The 20,134-nt window shown below is 48.2% G+C and overlaps 1 protein-coding gene across 6 annotated transcripts in view; it reads right to left on the bottom strand.

Moving 5' to 3' along the window:
• Positions 1 to 1,282: 1,282 nt before the first annotated feature.
• LOC118906811 (splicing factor SWAP) overlaps positions 1,283 to 20,134 on the bottom strand; it is a 90,010-nt gene continuing 71,158 nt past the window's right edge. For 3 of the 6 annotated variants that reach the window (XR_005022600.1, XR_005022599.1, XR_005022601.1), the window contains 4 exons: positions 19,501 to 19,766; positions 12,922 to 13,047; positions 3,560 to 4,239; positions 3,255 to 3,367 (listed from right to left, as the gene is read on the bottom strand). Coding sequence is in view for 3 of the 6 variants with exons in the window: in XM_036874500.1 (XP_036730395.1) it covers positions 1,519 to 1,584; positions 1,967 to 2,039; positions 3,212 to 3,367; positions 12,922 to 13,047; positions 14,342 to 14,477; positions 16,765 to 16,777; positions 19,497 to 19,766 (840 nt within the window). In the remaining 3 variants the exon portion in view is untranslated. Of the gene's footprint in view, positions 1,585 to 1,966; positions 2,040 to 3,211; positions 3,368 to 3,559; positions 4,240 to 12,921; positions 13,048 to 14,341; positions 14,478 to 16,764; positions 16,778 to 19,496; positions 19,767 to 20,134 lie in introns of those variants that run through there. The other 3 variants (XM_036874500.1, XM_036874499.1, XM_036874498.1) reach the window with 3 other exon arrangements.

Below are 20,134 nucleotides of genomic sequence, written 5' to 3' on the forward strand. Positions count from 1 at the left end.
ATGTGAGAACTTTGTATCTTTCTGATTCAGCCAAGGTAATGTTTGCGTCACACGGCTTTGGGGAGGGTGCAGAAAAGGCACTCGGGTTTGGTTGGCAGAGAGCCCTTTCTGGAAGGCAATTACTTGCATCGAAATCAAAAGCACACGTTCCCTGTGACTTCCACCGCTAGGGATGGTGTCTGCAGCCTCCGTGGTACCTGTGTGCCCAGGTGACGCCTGCACCAGGATGTCCAGTGTGGCTGGCTCTCGTGGGGGGACGCTTCAAACAGCAGGAAACTTGGCGTCCATCCGGGAGGATGCCCCCGACACACACGCACCCGGTCCGTGTGCCAGGAGCATGTCCAGTGGACGGCGATGGCCAGGGCAGGTCCTTAAGTGCCGACACGGCCCTGTCTCAAAGGCAAACACGTAGGACAAAGTACAGGACTCTGCGTGAAGTGGCCACCACTGTGCGAAGGGACAGGTGTGCACGACACCGATTTGCGTACGCGTCTGCCCGGCAGCGGGACCTTGGCCAGAGCGGGAAGTGGGTCCTCGCCCGCGGCCCCGTCCCCCGCGGCCCCGCCCCCTCCCATCCGCCCACAGACAGCTCCCAGGGGTGTGTCCTGCTTTCCCGACGATCTCGAGCAGGACTCCTGGGAAGGGGTCTACTTTCTAAGCAGGAAAACGTCAAGGTTCCATTTCTGGGTTTTGGACGACGGGCAGAACGAGGGCGGACTCCGTCTCGGGCGCAGGCGCGTGTGAGAGGGCTGCGCGGGACCCTCGTGCTGCGGCGCCGGAGGCCCCCACTGCTGGTGCTCGAGGGGAGGCACAGACCACCCGGGGCCGTGAGCACTCTGCAGAGAAAGGCCCGGGACCCCGCGTGACGCGACCAAGCGCCCCTCCGTGGCCGTGGCTGAAGCCTGCGGTGGGCTCACCGGGGGCCAGCCGAGCAGGGCCCAGTGAAGGGACGGCCTCATTCAGCACCATCCATCCGGGTGAACGTGGAGGACATCTTGGTGCTAAACATAGAAAGAAACCCACCCAAACGGCGACGCCCTGCCCAGGGGGCGGGGTGGGGCGGGACCTCCAGGCCACCTGCCTCTCCTGCTTTGCAGGGGCTGAAACGGCTGTGGCCTTGTGCCCCGGTGCAGGGCCGGGGGAGCAGGACAGGCGACCCCTACAGCCGTCCCCATGCCGCGCGACACCCACGTAGCAAGTGTTAGAGGCCAGTGACAGACGGCAAACAGTAAAGAACTCACAAGCCAAACAAGGAAGAAACTGCCCACGGTTACTAGCTAGAAAAGGTGTTTTCCTCCCATTTTATTTGATAATACATTTTCACAGAAACAGGATATTATTTACAAATATACAGGTAAGAGACTGCTGGTCAAAAATCTTAAACCTAAAATGTCATCAAAAATTAATTTACAAAACCCGCCAACCGTCCAGGAGCCCCAGCGGGATGGTCTTTGCAGGACGGGGCTCTCTGCTCTGCCAGCTCCTGGGGCCCCAGGCCCAGTCGCCCACGGCCGAGTCTCAGGAGGCACTGGTCTGCATGTTTTTGGAAGCTGCGAGCATCGCTCTTACTTTGGCCATGAGGTCCTGTGCGAGGAGAGACAGAGGGCATCCCTGGGGCTCCCGTTAAGACTCGGGAAGCGGACGCTCCACACAGGGAAGTAGCTCGCGAACGTGTTAGCGGGTGAAGACCGAGGAAACTGGGGGCAACGTGCTGGGTGGCTGGGGACACACCCAGGCAGGCTCAGGGCCCAGGAGGAGACGCTCAGGCCTGGCCAGGAAGGAGGAGACGGGGCTGCCCGGAAAGGGGGGCCCAGGGACCAGCTGCCCCGGGCAACGCCGACACCACGGCCTCCAGGGGACCAGCCGGGACTCCCCGTCAGGACCCACAAGATGAGGGGACACAGGGAGTGGAAACTAGGCCCTTTAGAAGAAGATGGGAGGAAAGAGAGACCCACTCCCACCTTACCTGAGTGATTTTGCTCTGCACGGAAGAAACAATTGCTGAGGAGATCTGACCGTCTTTTTCCTGAGAAACTCCCCTAACGCAAGTAAAGAGAGAGGTCAGAGGCTTAAAATATACTTTAAAAAGCCGTTTTACCTGTTTCCGGTATCCTTAAAAAAGAAATCAACATTATAAATATATGTATTTCACTTTTATATTTTATGTAACACATTTGAAATATTTCATAAAATGCAACATTACTCAAAGATATGTTCATATAAACATTATATAAGACACATTAAAAAAAAAAAAAAGAGATGAAGAAAAGGACAGAAGCATAGAAAGCTAGCGCCACACTCCCTGAGTCTGACCACAACCCGAGTGGGCGCCTCTGGCGCATCGTGAGGACTTTCGGGGGCCTGGACACGACACACCAGTGGTGGTCGGGGCCTGTGCTGAGTCACGCTTTACCTTTAAAGAAGCCGCACCTTAGATTCTGACCCACCTCACGGGAGCTGCGGCCTCTGCTGCTCACCCACCAGCATCGGGCACCGTAACGCACACTTGCGGAAGCAGGGGGTCTACAGGCGGGATGGAGGACCTGATCCCCTGCCCCCGACCCTTGCCCAGGCTCTGGGTGGGTGGGTGTGGGCGGGCGGCTTTTCGAAACAGGACTGTCTGGCAAATGTCCCCCGACAACCACGGGCAGCCAGGCAACGGGGGTCACCTGCGCTGGCACGGGGAGACCGCGGGACCATCAGTGTGGACGCCGACATCCCCACGGCCTGCGCGGTCAGGAAGTGACGGGTTCACCCCTGCCTGCTCGGGCTGAGAGGGAGCGATGGGTGGATGGGGGTCCTGGGCCCCCGTCGCTGCGGAGTCCAGTGCCTGACCCCTCCTTTGGTCACAGCGGGCTCCCCAGCTCCCACCCCATACGGCCCACGTGAGGACAAGGCACCATCGGCGGGGAGCCTGGAGAGACACTGGTTTGGGGACCGCTGCTGGCACACTACGCGGCCGCCCCGCACACGCTCACAGAGTTCCCTCTGCCCGAGCGCGGAGCGGGCGGCCCGGGGCACCGGAGGCGGCTTCTGGACCCGCGCTGCCCAGGCGGCCTCGGTGCTGACCCACCTCAGTGTCCGCCCTCCCCTCATCTGGAGCCCGAGTGACGCATGCAGGAGGATGTGGGGCGCAGGGCCCGGGGCCGGGGGTCTGCCAGCCCGCCCCTTCCCGGGGACCCCCGTGGCCCAGAGGTCCGGGCGGGGTTACCTGGAGCGCTCCTGGCTGGAGCCCCGACTCTCCACAGGAGAGACGCTGGCTGAGTGCCGGCGCGCGGCCTGCTTGCTCGGGGAGGCTGGCTGGGAGCCGGCCTTGGACTTGGTCCGCGACCGTGAGCGCCTCTTCTTCTTCTTCTCATGGGGGCTTCTGGAAGGAAAGCGGTTTTAGACAAAGGCACAGCGCTGGCTCTGAAGGAGTTCTGGGTGCTCTCCATGGGACAATGCGGCAATTTCACCCACCCTTCTATACACATCGACTCCTTTTTAAAGCTATACACATTTAATTAACTTGAAACGGATGGATATAACAAAAGTCGTGCAGAAGTAAAACGTAGACCACCTTCTCGGCAGAAGTCCTGAAGTCAGGTGTCTGTGGGTTTAAAACACGATCAGCACTTTATCTGCATTTAAAATAACCCAAGATAAGTAACCAAGCGCTGTTTGTACTGCTTGTTCCTTTACGCTGACTTAATGGGAACTTCCAACCAGAAGTGGAAAATCATTAACACCGAGCGCTGCGAGCACAGACGCTCGCGTGTCCTTCCGGCCTGAGGCTGGCGGGCCCCCGGGGCCACCTGCTCTCCCACCGGCCCTCACGGCCGTGCCTCGCTGCCCACGGCCCACGTCCTCCGAGTCGCCAAGGCCCGTGATTCCACGTCAGAAACGCCCCCCAGCTCCTCCTCCCCCTCCAGACCCGCAGCCCGCACTGCACTTCGCCTGGGCCCACCGCCTCCCGCCCAGAGGCGGGGCTCACTCCGCTCCACGCCCTGCCCTGTGACCCTCCTCCCCGCGGCCCTGAAGCACAGCCGGCAAGAGGGAATGTGCAGGTGGTGGGAGCGCTGAGGTGCAGGCCCCTCCCCGCTTCTCCTGAGACCACCAGAACCCGCGGGCGCCACAGCTGCAGGCCGCCCTCCTGCTGCGACCGTCTCCTGGAGTCTCTGCAGGCACAGGTCACCGCTGGTTTCATCAGCCCCCGTCTCAGTTTCTGCCGCTCCCCTCTTCCTCCCGGGCTGCGTGTTGCTGCAAAGCACGAGAGGGTGGATCCCTGGCCGTGGGCAGCTGGGCGACCCGACAGGAACTGGACCTCGGGAGACACCGCCCGATGCCCGGTGCCCGCGCCCTCGTCCTCAGAGCGCGGCCGGGGGGTGGACGACGGGCTCCTGGCGCTGTCACCACCCCTGCGTGTCGCCACTGCCCTCGATACGCACGTCCTGGGTCACCGCCTGCACAGCTCACACCCCTCCTGGCTCCTCGGGACTCAGGTGGCTCACGGGCCCTTCCCAGCCTGGAGACACCCCAGGGCCTGTCTACACGCCCACCCACCCCAAGACCAGTGCACCTGTCAGCCCGCCTGTCACTCGTCAGGGCACTTCCCTGGGGCGGTCCCGTGGGCCCCTGGTGCAGGAGGCTGCTGGGCAGCGAAGCAAGCTGACCCTCCCGCCGGGCAGGGCGCGGCTTTCTGGCTCTGCCTCAACGACACGGAGCTGGCCCTGGGTGGTGGCAGCCGGGCAACTTCAGTTCAGCTGTGGGAAGTGTCCCTGGTGCGCTGGCCTACATGCAGGCCAGGAGCAAGAGAAGTGGTCCATAAAGAAGAGGTGCTGGGTACACAGAAGTGCGAAGTGCACACCACAGGCCTACTTCCTACACTGCAGACGTTTTGTGACTTTTTGTCTGTAAACACATGGCTAGGATTTCAAAGGAAGCAGCAAATAAAAAAATAAATAAAATATTTATTTGGGACGTGACATACGTCCCAAATGATTTCAGCCCCAAATCCGGCTAAGTTCCTACGGCTGCCTACATGAATTAATTAAAGGTAGGTGAGCAATCCTGAACTGTAAATCACGTTCAATTTCACTACACCTTGATCTCATGACAAGACTTTCTAAGCGTTTCCTTAAGGAATTAACTAATCTTTTTGTTTTTTAAATTGAGGTGTGCTTTATATCCAGCGAAATGCAAAGGTCTGAAGTGCTATTTGATGAGTTCTGGCAGACATGGTGAAACCCAGACCCCTGTCACGACCAGGAAATTCTACCATCCAGAAGGTTCTTCCACTGATGCTGTCAGGCACCTGCGTCCCCTGCCCCACCATCACAGATACGCACTGCTCTGATTTCTATCACGTGAATGAAAACTTCAGATAAATCGCATCACACAGTATTAGTCTTCTGTGACTGGCTTCTTTCGCTCAGCAGGATGTTTCTGAGATTCTTCGTGAGGTGGGTTTCTTTTCGCTGCTGGGTAGCATTACACTGTATGAATCTGCCATCACTGGTTGAGGCTTTCTCCTGTTAACAGACACTTGGGTTGTTTCCGGTTTTTAGCAATTACAAACCAAGTTGCGTCTGTGGTCAAATGTTTATGGCGAGTAAACACCTGGGACTGGCACGGTCAGGCCATGCAGCAGTATACGTTTAACTCTGTAGGAAACCACCAAACTGTTTCCCAAGTGTTTCAACACTTAGTCATGCCCGTCTTGCTTATTTTCGGCCGTTCTTGTCAGTGTAAAGAACACCTCACTGTGGTTTTAATCTCTGCATTTCCCCGACAGATGACTGAGGAAGCTGGGCACCTTTTCATATGCTACCTTCACTGGCTATTTAAATATATTCTTTTTTTCCACCAAGGTATCTGTGGTTTATTTATCAAGAGAAACTATTCCTTAGCCCAGATATGCACAGTTCATAGTTTCGAAACACAAGTATGTGACAAACTACCGTGGAACTCAACCCAAAGAGATTCTTTACATTCCAAAATCACTTTGCACTCTAAGAGATACCAGCCTTCCTCATCTCCTCAAAATCTTCTACGGAATCATCACTTCTGTAGACATCTTCCTTCTTGGTTCAGCCACAGCAAGCTTACAGACAGCTTGCAACACCCGGGGACACACCGAATGCTCCAGCAGCATGAAACTGCAGACGCTTGGCCAGGAGACTGCACAGCTGAGGTCTCGCTAAGGGACTCGAAGCTCTTCTCCTTGACAGCTCGATGACGACAACCTTCCAGACCGATGGAGAAATGGACCGCAAATACATTCTTCTATGAAATGTCTCTCAAGCCCTCTGCCCCTTTTCTAATTGGGCTGCCTTTTTGGAATTGACATAGGCCTTTGTCAAAGATACACATTGCAAATATTTCTCCCCGTCTGGGGCCTGCCGATGCACTTTCTTAACTGTCCCTTTTGAATGAAGTTTTTAATTTCAATGAAGTCAAATTTATAATTTTTTTCTCTTACGGTGGGATTTTCTACATCCTCAGGAATCTCTGCCACCTCATAAATGTATTCTCCTTGTTTCTTCAAAAACAGAATGGTTCTAGTTTTCATGTTTAGGTCTGTGATCCATCTTGAGTTAAGCTTGGTATCTGGGGTACAGGTCACTTTTCTTCCATTCTGATGTCCAGTTGTTCAATCCAGTTGTGCTGAAAGGACTTTTCCTCACTGCACTGTTTTGGCTCTTCACCTTTTTAAGGTGTACAGCGCACACTGATTACTGTAGCTCTCTAGTAAAGTCTTGAATTGGTAGCAAGAGTCCTCCAACTTAGTTTTCAAGGTTGCTTTGACCGCTAGTCAGCGCGCCAGTATCTACAAGAAGCCTAGGGGAGTTTTGATTGGGATTGTATTGGATCTGCAGATCATTTCGTGGAGAAGAGCCATCTGAACAATACGGAGCCTTCCAATCCATGAATATGGACTTTCCCTCCATTTATTTAGGTTTCCTAAACATTTTCTCTGAAATGTTTTGTGATTTTCAGTGTAGAGAGATCTTATACATATTTCCTTACATTTATCCATAAGTACTTTGCTTTTTTGATACTGTTCCAATTAGTATTGTTTTTAACTTCATTTTTCGGTTCTTCTAGGCCAGTATACAGAAATAAACTTAGAGGTTCCTTAAGATTTTACATGATTATGTAAGAAGACACAGTTTTATGCTCTCCTTTGCAATCTTTAGGCCTTCTATTTCTTTTTTCTTGCCGCACTGTCGAGGCTATGAATTCTATTACAGAGCAGACACCTTGGCCTTGTCTCCGATCTCAGGGGGAAGGCACCAGTAAGTGTGATGCTAGCTGTAGGTTTTGCAAAGATGTCCTTTGGGAATTCCCTGGCGGTCCAGTGATTAGGACTCCACACTTCCACTGCTGAGGGCCCGGGTTCAATCCCTGGTTGGGGAACTAAGATCCCACAAGCCACAGGGTGTGGCCAGGAAAAAAAAAAAAACATGCCCTTTACCAGATGGAGAAAGTTTCCTTCTATTCCTGCTTTGCCAAGTTTTTTTTTTTCCCCCGTTTTTTCTTTTTAATGAATGGGTGATGAATTGTGTCAAATACTTTTTCTGCATCTATTGAGATGTCATATGATTTTCTTCACTTTTTCTGTTAATACTGTGAATTACAATGACTGGTTTTTGAATGTTAAAGAACCTTGCATTTCTGAGACAAAACCCATTTGGTCCTGATGTATTATCCTTTTAGTTAATTGCTAGACTCAAATTAGCTAATACTTTGTTAAGGATTTTTGCACTTATTTTCCTGAGAGTATTAGTTTATGAATAAACACATGCGTGTGCACACACATCCACACCCCCCCAACAAAACACACCACACTCCACACCACACAGATGTGCACACACTGTCCATCTGCTTTAGGACAGTCTCATGAGGTGAACTGGGAAGTGTTCTCTCTTCTATTTCCTTTGAAGTGTCTTTAAAATTGGTTATCCCTTTTTTCTTGAATGTTTGTTAGACTCTACTGATAAAAGTCATCTGGGCCTGGAGTTTTGTGGAAAGGTTTTAAATTATAAATTCAGTTTCTTTAGCAGATGTGGAGCTACTTAGATTTTCCATTTCTTCTGCTGTCCATTTGGGTAGTTTGTTTCTTTCAAGGAATTTGTCCATTTCACCTATGCTGTTAAATTAACCAGAATGAGATTTATTTCCTTATTATCCTTTTAATGTCTATAGGGTCCTTCATTCTTGATCAATCTAAAAAAAGATTTATCATTTTTTAAAATCATTTTCAAAGAACCATCATTTGGTTTTACTGTTTTCCTCTGTGAGTCTGTTTTCTATTTTGTTGATTTCTGATCTTACTTTTATTATTTCCTTGACTCTATTTACTTTGAGTTTAATTTGTTCTTCTTTTTCTAGCTTAAGACAGAAGATTAGTTTTTAGACCTTTCTTTTTTTTTCTAATATAAACACTTAAAGCTACTAACTTCCTTCTGAGTACAGCTGCAGAAGGAGTATGTTACATTTTCATTATCATTCATTTCAACATATTTTCTGCTTTCTCTTGTGATTTCTTCTTTGACCTATGGGTAATTTAAAATGTGTTAACTTCCAAGTATTTGGGGACTTTTCCAGATACCTTTCTACAGATTTTTATGTGGTAGGAAAACATACTCTGTGTCATCTGAGTCTTTTGGAATGTGCTGAGACTAATTCAGTGTTACAGGGAACGATTTAGCCTGGTGACTGACCCACGCGCATGTCACGAGAGTGTGCATGCTTCACTGCAGGTGGTAGCGTTTAGCTGGTTAACAGTGCTGTTCATATTTGCTGCATCTGTAGTGTTCTACTGCCTGCCTTTCCCTTTAGTTCTGTCAGTTTTGTTTCAAGTATTTTAAAGCTCTCTTATTCAATGCACGCATATAAAACATTATGCCCTCATGAAGAGCTGGCCCCTTCATCATTATGAAACTGCCTTCTTTATCTCTAGCACCACTTTTTCAAGTCTGCATGGCCTCCTGTTAATACAGCCACACAACCTTTCTTCTTATTAGCATTGTGCAGTGTATCTTTTTTCTATCTTTTAGATCTTAACCTATTTGTATATTTAAAGTGTCTCTTATAAGCAGCTTAGTATTAAGTTTTGCTTTTTAATGCAGTCTAAAATCTCTGCCTTTTAACTAGAGTTTTTAGTCTGCTTACATTTAATGTAATTATTTGTATGGATGGTGTTAACAATCTTGTTTTCTAGCTGTCCATTTGTTCTTTTTCCTCCTCTTCCCCACTTTTCTGCTGTCCTTTACATTAATAAAGCATTTTTATGGTTCTCTTTAACAGTCTCTATTGGATTTTTAACCTTTTTTTTTTTAGTGGTTGCTCTAGGGAATTATGATATGCATCTTTCAATTGTCATAATCTACACTGAATTAATAATGCTTCATGTATGATACAAGAACCACAAAACAGTAGCATACTCCCATTCACTCACTCAACAAGCGTTTGCCGATGTGCTCAGTGAGTGCTGAGCTGTAGGAATTCAATGCTAAACCCTGCCCCCCACCCTAACCAATCACATACTATTTACTGTCATAAAGTAACTGGAACTTCCTGTTGAAGTGTACTGTAATATGATTTGGCCAAACATTTTCATGAATTTTACTTTTAAAAATATTCACCCTGCCCAGATCTGGATCTCCAAACACTAGAAGGAACCAGGATTCCTAGGAGAAACAGCTGACCCCAGGTCTGGGGCAGGGAAAGCACCAGCTAAGCCTGGAATATCTTGGGCCAAAAGTGACAAAGTACTCAAAGAACAATGGGGCCAAATGTGAGACAATGTTACCATCAAATAGAATATAATGGCAACGGACTGTTGCACAACAAATAAAAAACAAATCCCCAAACCCAAAGTCCACAGTGATACTAAAACAAAGGGGGGTGTTTAGAGAAGAAATGAGGAGAAAGCTGCTGGCCACAGGACACTCACACTGTTCCAGTGCCACCCCACAGATGACTTGTTAGTTCAAAGAGGAAAAGGTACAATTACACAGCAGACACAACCAAGTGATCAAACTCAGTGTCACTGGCAATGGGACAAAGGGACACTTGTGTGCCTCCTGGTGTGATGCAATGGGAAGTTACACAACTTGCCAAAAATACTTAACATGAACACAGCCAAAAGGACACAGTAAGACAAATCCAGAGTGTGGGACCTTCAATGATACAGGTGATCTGGGCTTGTCAAAGTCATGAAATATACACTCACAGGAGAGTGTGAGGGAGGGAGGAAGAGGAGGAGAGAGAAAGGAAAGCAAATGTGGCAAAACGTTAACACTGAATCAAGCTACAAGTTACATGCAGATGGGTGTTTTTAAGTAGTAAGTTAAAAACTTTCTAGTAAGTTAAAATTTTTTCAGAAATAGAAGTCAGGGACCTCCCTGGTGGTGCAGTGGTTAAGAATCTGACTGCCAATGCAGAGGACATGGGTTTGAGCCCTGGTCCAGGAAGATCCCACATGCCGTGGAACAACTAAGCCCGTGCACCACAGCTACTGAGCCTGCGCTCTAGAGCCTGCGAGCCACAGCTACTGAGCCTGCACTCTAGAGCCCGTGCTCTGCAACAAGAGAAGCCACCGCAGTGAGAAGCCCACGCACTGCGACGAAGAGCAGCCCCCGCTCGCCGCAACTAGAGAAAGCCCACGCGCAGCAACGAAGACCCAACGCAGTCAAAAATAATAAATAAATTAATTAATTAAAAAAATGTTAAGTTAAAAAAAAAAAAAGAAAAAGAAAATAGAAAAAAAAAAAGTCAGTGAAAGCAGCACTCAGTGATCAGCTTGTAGAAATAATCCTTCAAATCTGGCAGGAGGCACTTTCCCCTCAGTCGGGGTGACCTGACGGGATTAAAGAGACCCTGACTTGGCGGACAAGTTAGTCGCCTGCTGCCACACTGAAGCAGAGACCCTGAAGCTACTCCAAGTAGAAGGACGGAGGGGACAGCCTGACTGCTGGGTTAACACAACTCGCCTGCTAACAGAACACATTCTTGGCCTACAGAAACTCGGGGTTTGTAATCAAGCCCAGGAAGTCGACCAGTAATCGTGCACGTGTTCACCTCTACTGGGCTCCTCCTGAGTCCACCACTGTCCGCGACCCCTGAGTCAGGTCACAGGCTTGATCCCGTCTATCAGGGCAGGGTAGCCAGGCCCTGCAAGTAAGCTGAATCTTATTGTCTGACTTATCTTTTGTCTGACTTATTAAAGTTCTGATGATAACACAAGCTCTGATGAATCCTAATATAATCACCGTCTTCTCTAGTGATAGCTCTTTTAATGCAAAGGTTGATTTGAGGGCAAAGCAAGAACTCTTCTGTTAGGAGAGATCTTCGGCTACAAGAAATTAATTTTAGACCATGCCCTTTACATATACCAAGGGTGATGATAAATTTCAAATGTCAATTACTTGCATAAGGAATAAAATTTAAAATGGACTTCAATTTTCATCATTTTATCCTGCAACAGTCACGTATGCTTAGTGTGGGAGTTCCAAGGCAAAAAATGAAATTTATAAACAGACGGAGTGAGTCTGTACATGAAGCCTTCACTGAAATATATCAGTTTTACAGCTCCTTTCCTGATTTTTCTGGTTTAAGAAAAAGAGATGACATTTTATCATTTAATGGAACTATTGCATAACTAGCCAGGCTGCAGGAACATTTTTCAGTTAGAAATGCCTTTCAGAACTGCTCCTGCATGTATACATGTAGCTGATTCACTTTGCTATACAGCAGAAACTAACACAACATTGTAAAGCAACTATACTCCAATAAAGATGTTAAAAAAAAAAAAAAAAAAGAACTGCTCCTGTTGAGGGTGTTTGCTGATGGAGGGGCGTCTCTGAGGCAGGTTTGGGTGATGGTTGGGTTCATTTGTCCAAGAATGGTGGACACCTGAAATGCAGATGTGTCCTCTGGAAGACTCTGGAAGGTTCTGGAACCCCGGGTGTCCTGACACTCAGCAGCATGGCGTCATGAAGTCTGAGACTACGATAGGCAACAATGGCGTCTTGCCCTTTTCTGGGTGTCTCGGTCACCGGGACGGCAACGTTCCTTGTCTACCTAGCAGAGCCGCGGCCCGCCTTAACTCCAGTGCAGGGACACAAAAAACGGGAAGCCCTCGTTTTCAGAGAGAATGGAAATACAGAAGCCAGGTGACATAAAGCATTCAGGTGGCATCACCCACGCTGGACGGGATGATCCCCAGATGGCACCCCTCAGCTGAGAGGGAAACGCCCACTGGTCCACCGGCCATGCTCCTGGCTTGGGTCCTGTGTCTCAAGTCAGTGGTGGTGCCAGGGCCTCTGGTGGCAGAGGTCAGCCCCAGAGCTCTCTTCCTGGCAGCAGGGACAGGGGCCCTGGCTTGCTGAGCGTCCAAGGCCCAGACTGGGGGTGACGGTGACATGGGAACCAGCCTCTCTCACTCTCCTCAACTAGACAGGTCTCTCCTAGCGGTCAAGGGGCCAGAGGATGGGCCCTCTCCCTGCTCTCAGACCCCACGAGGACCCTGTGGCCTTCCCCTGGGAGCTGCAGCCGAGGCGTGGCCACCTGGGCGGCAGGAGGGATCCACTTGAGACCTGAACTTCGGATTCTCCCTGTCACTCGTCCCTCCACTCCTTTCCCTTCTCGACACGTACAGGGAAAGGAGCTGTGTGTGGGGGTCTAGGGGCAGCTAGACTTGGGGGAAATGTGACCCCAAGAGCTCCCAGCAGGGCCAACCAGCTGCAAAGACAGGCGGGCTCCAGCACAGGCAAGCGCCCTCTGCTCTGAGTTCCAGAGCAGTGCAAACGCTGCCAGGGTGACTCGGGATCGGCCAAAGCGGCTGCTCCCCGGTTCCGGACAGCTCTGTGCCGGAGACGTGGGAGCCCCGCCTTCCAGCGCAGGTCCCGTGTCTGCGAAAGCTCCGCCGCCTACCTGGACCGGGTCCGCTTCCTGCTGACTCCAGGGCTGTTACTCATTCGGTAGGCGGTGGGGACACTCCTGTCCTCCCGCCGTCTCTCGGGGGAGTGCGCTCGTCTCCGAGGGGACCGGGACCGGGACCTGGTAGAGGAAAGCAGGCATTTCAGTCCTGTGTGGGGTGGGCAGGGGAGCACCTCCACTGCTGAGACGGAGGCCAGCCCTGGCCTGAGCCCGTGGGGCATGGCGGGTCCCTGCCTGTCCTTTCAAGGCCCGCCCCCCGCCTCCCTACTCTGCTGACCCGGAACTGGATCCAGGCTCAGAGGCAGAACGCTCATCACACCAATGCTAAGCTTCTGAGTGGGGCACAACTCATGCTGAGGCCGGAGCCATGAGCTGCTGGTCCAGACACTCAGCGGTAACCAGCTCCCGCGCACCGGGGTCTCCCTGCAGCTCCTGGCGGACGCGGGCCTACTGCTGCTCTTCCTTCCTCTTGCCTTTGCCCATTTGGTCTCCCTAAAAAACGTTCAGCTCACTGGTGTTTCTGTCAAAATTAGGTAAGGAAAGGCAACAAGATTCAAGTGAGTTGTTTCCTCTTGTTCTGAACACTGGCAAGAGGAAGAAACGGAAATGTGATGAAGTTCGAGGACCCCCTGGAAATCTCTCTTGTTCGCACTCGTCTTATGGCCTCTCAGCGTGCAGAACAGGCTGCAGGCCTGCTGGCAGGACGCCTGAACCTTCAATCCGATTCAGACCATGCCGTTCCCAGGAAAATTTTGGCTAAATCATTTGTTTACGAGATGTCTAATATTTTTTCCTCTTTCCTGTGCCTGGAAAAGGACTATTCTATTCATGCAGTGCCGTGATCCACACAGGGCAACCATGGCCCACAGATACCAGCACGCAGAACTCCAACTCGAGACCCTCACCCACGGGGTCAAGGTCCTAACGGAGGGCCCTTTAACAATGGGTTTAGGACTCTTATTTTAGTTTTTTGTCTATTCAGTGAAATTACTGTTTTGGGGAGACCTGAAATAAGCAGAAATCTGGGCGGGGGGGGGGGAGAAATTTCTTTCCGTTCTGTTTCTATGACAACCCACTCAAAAACAATATACAGAAGAGATGTTTTGATTTTGTCATCTAAAGAAGTTCTACAAGGAATCATTTTAGTCACAGTAAAACCCCCAACAGCGCACACCGTTGTCGCAAAGATCAGCCTGTAATCACATTCCACCCTCTGTGTCACAGGGGAAACCCTGAGTCACTCCTGAAAAACACCGCAGCCACGGAATGACCTGCTCCGGGAGAAACGCGTGCCTCGGCTCTGGGGCTCCTCTGACACAACTGCTTTTCAGCTTATACAATGGTTGTGATTTTTGTTTCCAGAGCTTTCCTAAGATTTAAGTAACAGATTACAAAGGTGAGGTCAGTCAGACACCTTGACATTTTACCAGGCTTTCCCTCAAAAGAGCTCCAGGAGTCAAATCTGTTCGTGGTCGAGGCTGCCCGGTAACTGCCTTGCTGTGCTGCCGCCACGGCCGAGCTGCCCTGACAAGCCTCCGAGCTCAGCATCCCTGGGAGGCCGTGGGTCTGTGGTACAGAGGCACATACTTCACACTCAGAATGACATGTGCTGGCCTGCGCGGTGCTAGAGCCCCGAAAAAAGCTCTGGTCACTCAAAGCCGTAGCACCTACGGAACGCTTAAACACAGACTTCTACAATAAACTCAATAATCAGGAAAATAACTTAGTTTTTAATGTCTGCAAATCCCTAACTTTGACATACAAGAGCACTTTGCAGTGGCCACTGGTACTAGCTTTCTTTGAAGTGAAGTGCCTGTTAGCAGTAGAGTCCAAGTTACCTGGGAAAAAGCCCATCTCAGAAGGAAGGGCCATGAGCTACACCAGATGATACTTAGGTTTTATTTTAATTAAAGAAGCTCCAATGCTTTTATTCTGTTAAGTAGGGTCTGAATATTGCTACCATGACACAGTGCAAGAAACAGGAATTCCATTTTAGTAAGTAAATCATCTGTATAACGTGACCAGAGGCCTTCTCATAAAGAAAATGAAATAGTCTGAATTAAAAAATTTTCAAGCATAATGCAACTCAGATTTTTTTTCTTAAATGATCATAATGGTTTGCTTTCAAAGAGAGTCATAAGGAAACTTCTCATCTGAATGACAGTGATATTTATAAGTAGCTTCTTTCCACCAGCGTTTAACCATTTCAGGAACCCACTTCCTCCATTCCTGTTACTTTACTACTCACACGTCCTCACGGAACTGAACAAGCAGCGCTGGGGACCCGGCAGCAAGGATCTGGTACCAGCCAGGCTCAACAAGCAAGAGGCTCCCAGGTTTTAGTTCTTCTCAAGCTTGAACTGTGGACCCGACTTCACCCGCAAACCCTTCCTCCCCTCCTGCGTGGGCAGCGTCTCTCCCCAGCGCGGTCACCAACACGGTGGCCGGGCTCTGCCTGGGGTTACGATTCACTTCCTGGAAGCCAGCACGTGAACCGGCGCCTTGGGGGAACGCCAAGCACCCCACCCTCCTCTAGGGGCCAGGATCAGGAGATTAAACCAATCACCCTCACCGGTTTGCTACGCAGTTATCAGGGGGAAAACGTAAGGAATTACAAATTTCAAACTAAAATACGACCCCAATTTTGCCCGCCTGAGTTCTTTTTGAACATTAAATATAGCACTTGCAAAAGCCACATTAACCCCCAGATCCCAGACCCTTCCCTGAGTGAAAGCCCCGTGGGAGCCTGACTTCTGGAAGCGACACGGGGGGCCCTGACCCTCCTCCACACAGAGCACCTCGCACCGCGGGGCTGCAGAGTTCCACCCAGAATCCCCCCAACCTCAGAACGAGTGAGACCAACCCCCCACCAACTAACCAATGACACGATGCCGCAGGCAATCTCATCAAAAGCTTTACAAATAAGCTGAATTTCAAGCTTCAGTCTCATTGAGCTTTGTTTTAAAATACCTACACTGTTACAAGTGGATTTTAATTTTAGGCAGTGAATTGCATGAGTACATCTTCATCCCATTAAGGTATAAAACCTAATGTGATATAAAAGTAGAAAACAACAGAGAAAGAAGTCTTATACTTTAATCAATGTTGATTTAAAAGACACCGAATACTGTCTTTCGGTAATCACTATGCTTTCTGAGAAGCAAAAGACTGATTTCCAAAACTAAAGATTTTTCTATGACGAATTCACCTTTGGAGAGCCAGAGTCATCTATAATTTAAGACATATTTGATAAATGGGACTTCAACCATACGAGCATTAACATATTAACATAAAAATTACTTACGACATAAAAGCTTTTTAATCTTAACTTTCTACATTTTATATAGGATTTCAGTAATTTAATATACAAGAGAAAATATATTTCAACTGTAATATCCTACAACAGGTAGAAAGAAATATTAACAAAAGTCATTTTACTTGGAGCTGGCGGTAGTCTTTTTAAAACAATTGATTAAGTTGTGTCAGGCCCAAGAGACAAGTCTCATATATCCTATGCAGACATTATGTCTGTTATGGGTTAGTCTATCTGAAAAGACAGATAGTTAAAGAGAAAATTATGACAGTATCATTAGCAACTTCAATATTTTGGTTAAAATTTAAATTTCTTTTTTTTATACTTCAAACAATTCATATCACCAAGAATACCAACCTCTCTCATTTTATAACTGTTTATTTTATAAATCCAGTTGGATCCCTAGAAATTATTAGTGTGAGCCTGGATTAAGAAAGCAGGTCTGTAACCAGCTTAAGAAAAAATGCACTATTTTCAAATAAAAGTCACTCTTCTCAGAAATAAGAGCTGAGGCAGGATTCTACCTGGTGAAGGTGTCTTATCTGACTTATGTCCGCAGGGCCCGGAGACCCACCACGAGACAGCTGGTCCCTCCTCCGTACCTCCGGTCAGAGACCTGCAAGCGGCCTCCGGGCCCTGAGCTCAGCGGTGCTCTGATTTCAAGAAGCAGCACCGCCACACGGAAGCTTTCAAGGCAAACGCTCCTGGACAAATACTCGGAAGGTTTGGTTTTATAATATTATTTTAAAAAAATGTTATAATAAAGTTGTGCTCTGCCTTGATATTTTATCTAAACTGCAACATCAAACATCAAAGATCTGACTTATTTAGTGAACTTAAGTCAGCTGATTTAACTCAAATTAACTAAAAGTATCACACAGATACTATTGAGATTAAAAAAAAAGTTTGAGAGTTATGAAAATACTCAGCTCTTTTTACACATAAAATATTTTAACTATAGGTCAAATTAAGGTATAATTGGTGGTTTGCCATCACAGAACTCACACTAAAAATTTTTTGAACTTAACTTTTTCTTTTAACTGAAAATTACAAACTAAGGATTAGGATTTTGCTTCTTGCAGTTCTCAGCACCGAATATATGAAAACAATATAAAATATACTTGCATATAAAATATGTAAATCTATTCTAAAATTAAAAAATATTTTAAATGTATTAAAATAATATACAAAATGACTTACTCTATTATATATAGATAGTCAATAAATATCACATAACTCCTAGAAAGTTAAAATTCCAGTGTTTCACGAACACTTCCAGTTCTGAACAGACCAACCTGTGGGAAAGGTCTGTGGCCATCACATCTGACCAGACAGGCTCACTTCAGTACTAGACACCAGCATCTACTGTATGTGCTGAGCACTCACCATGAAAACCAACTCATTTCTTACACTAGGAAACAATCTAAGGAACCCTGAGAGTTACCAATCCCCCAGATGGGGGTTTATGAATGAATTATACTCTCTTCTCTTTGAGCCCTGGAATAAAGGATAACTAGGAAGAATTTTACTGGGTATGTTATTACTCAGAGGGCTTGTATAGGCCTATTTATTTATTTCCACTATATAATGTTATAAGAAATTTTTTCAAATAAGAAACTTTAAAAAGTTTTGATATATACATACAAGCTTCTGGGGACTTTCAAAAATTGAAAATACGTCAGCAAACTTGTTCATTTAATTAAACAACAACAAGCTCTGTGTGTGTGTCTGTGTGTGTGTGTGTGAGAGGGAGAGAGAGAGAGAGAGAGGGAGAGAGGGAGAGAGAGAGAGAGGGAGGGAGAGAGAGAGAGAGAGAAGGAGAGAAGGAGAGAGAGAGGGAGGAGTGATGGAACTTCTAAAGAACTAGCAAAAACGCAGAGAGCGGGACTTCCCTGGTGGCGCAGTGGTTAAGAATCCGCCTGCCAATGCAGGGGACATGGGTTTGAGACCCGGTCCGGGAAGATCCCACATGCCGCGGAGCAACTAAGCCCTTGCGCCACAACTACTGAGCCTGTGCTCTAGAGCCTGCGAGCCACAACTACTGAAGCCTGCGCGCCACAACTGCTGAAGCCCGTGTGCCTAGAGCCCGTGCTCCACAGCAAGAGAAGCTACAGCAATGAGAAGCCCGCACACCTCAACGAAGAGTAGCCCCCGCTCACCACAACTAGAGAAAGCCCGCGTGCAGCAACAAAGACCAATGCAGCCAAAAATAAATAAATAAATAAATAAATTTATTAAAAAGAAATGCAGAGAGCCAAAGATCAAATTTATTCTAATTTCATTGTAGACAAGTGTAAATACTTGTCAAGCCTTTAAGGTCTGGTCTGGGTAAAAATAGGGAAAGCATGTTGTTCTAGGATATATTCAAGACAGGCAGATGTGTATACAAGTACACTTTTTTTTTAAACATAAAAAATAAAAAGTATAGGGCACCTGCATTTTTCCCATGGAAAGGAAAGAACTAACACCAGGTGTAGAAGAAGAACTAGATCAGTACAAGTGCTGTGCTAAAGAGAAACTGAGAGAAGTCCAGTCAACATTCAGTAATAAATCAGAAGGCATGAGGTAAGTTTTAAAATTAAAAATTTGCTTTCCTGAACCTCCTGCAAGCCAGGTGCTTTAAAAAAAAGAAAAATACCTGCTTTACTAAGCAGCAAATTCTGTGATCCTTACAGGTTTTCATGTTTATTACTTCTGTTGCCTGAAATGTTAAGCTGCTTCCTCAAAAGCTGGCTCCTTGTAAAGGTGGTTTTTGGTCGAACAGTGACTGTGGGTGAGAGGTTTGGAGAAGCAAATTAATCGAGAAAACAGACGTGTGCCACTGTGCTCCCTCCTTTATGTGCACTTGTAGGTGCTGTGCCAGGGAAGCTGAACACAGCCAAGGTACAAATTCCTGCTGCTTCGCCATCTGCACATTCACAAGGAGTTAGCCTGGGAAAGCCTACTCGTTCACACCAAGCAAAAGACCCCCAACCTGTGAATCTTCCACACATTTCAGCCGATATGCTAGGCTTGCTTCTAAGACCTGTTAAAATGTAAACACCACTATTTTTAAAAAACCTGGCAGTAGCTGATGAACCTTAGAAAGTCAGGTTAAAAAAATATTTTGAAAAGATCTTATTTGGGTTGGCAGGGCGCATCTCATCAACACACGCAGGTGTGTGGGTCTGTGTTGACGGGGGGCCAGGCTAGGGAGGCCCCGCCCAGCTCTGCTGGTGAGCAGGTGCGGGGGTCTGCACCCACACCAGACGCACACCCACCTCGAGCGCCGTGCTGTCCGATAGGCACTGGGAAGGCAATGCTTTGCTTTCGAGTGGGATCTAGACCTGGACTTGGATGACGAATGGTACTTGGGAGAGCGTGATCTTGTTCGAGACCGTTTTTTGTGCTTTTTCTTTTTCCTCTCTCTCTCTTCTTCTCTCGGCGGGTCTTTGTTTTTGCTTGAGCGCCCTTCCGGAGGCTTAATGTCTAAAGTGGGCAGAGGTCTGCCTCCGGCCAGTAGAGGGCAGGACACAGTACCGGCTTCCTGGGAACAGAAGCAAACGTCTGGATGTTAACAGGGAAAATGCGACATTTAAAAATGTGTGTTTATAAGCTTCCGACTTTGGGGCCCTCTCACCAATAACAAACCAACACCTCTTAGAGCGGACCACGCCTCCCTCTGTGGCACTAAAAATACTGCCCTGGCATCTTAGGGAGAATGACGGCTCCTTCGAAGTCAAGAGCTGAATGCCCACCTCTCCTGGCCGAGCCTTCCCGTGCAGGGTTCCCTCCCAAGCCTGCTGGGCGGTGGCAGCTGGATTTGACGAAAGGAACGTGGCACGGAGGGCACCGTGTTAGGAAAAGAGCCCCGCTTGCTCTTTTCTAAATAATTGTGACTTTCCACCGAAAAGG

This window comes from Balaenoptera musculus, chromosome 14 (assembly GCF_009873245.2).
Source record: "Balaenoptera musculus isolate JJ_BM4_2016_0621 chromosome 14, mBalMus1.pri.v3, whole genome shotgun sequence".
NCBI classification, from domain to species: domain Eukaryota; kingdom Metazoa; phylum Chordata; class Mammalia; order Artiodactyla; family Balaenopteridae; genus Balaenoptera; species Balaenoptera musculus.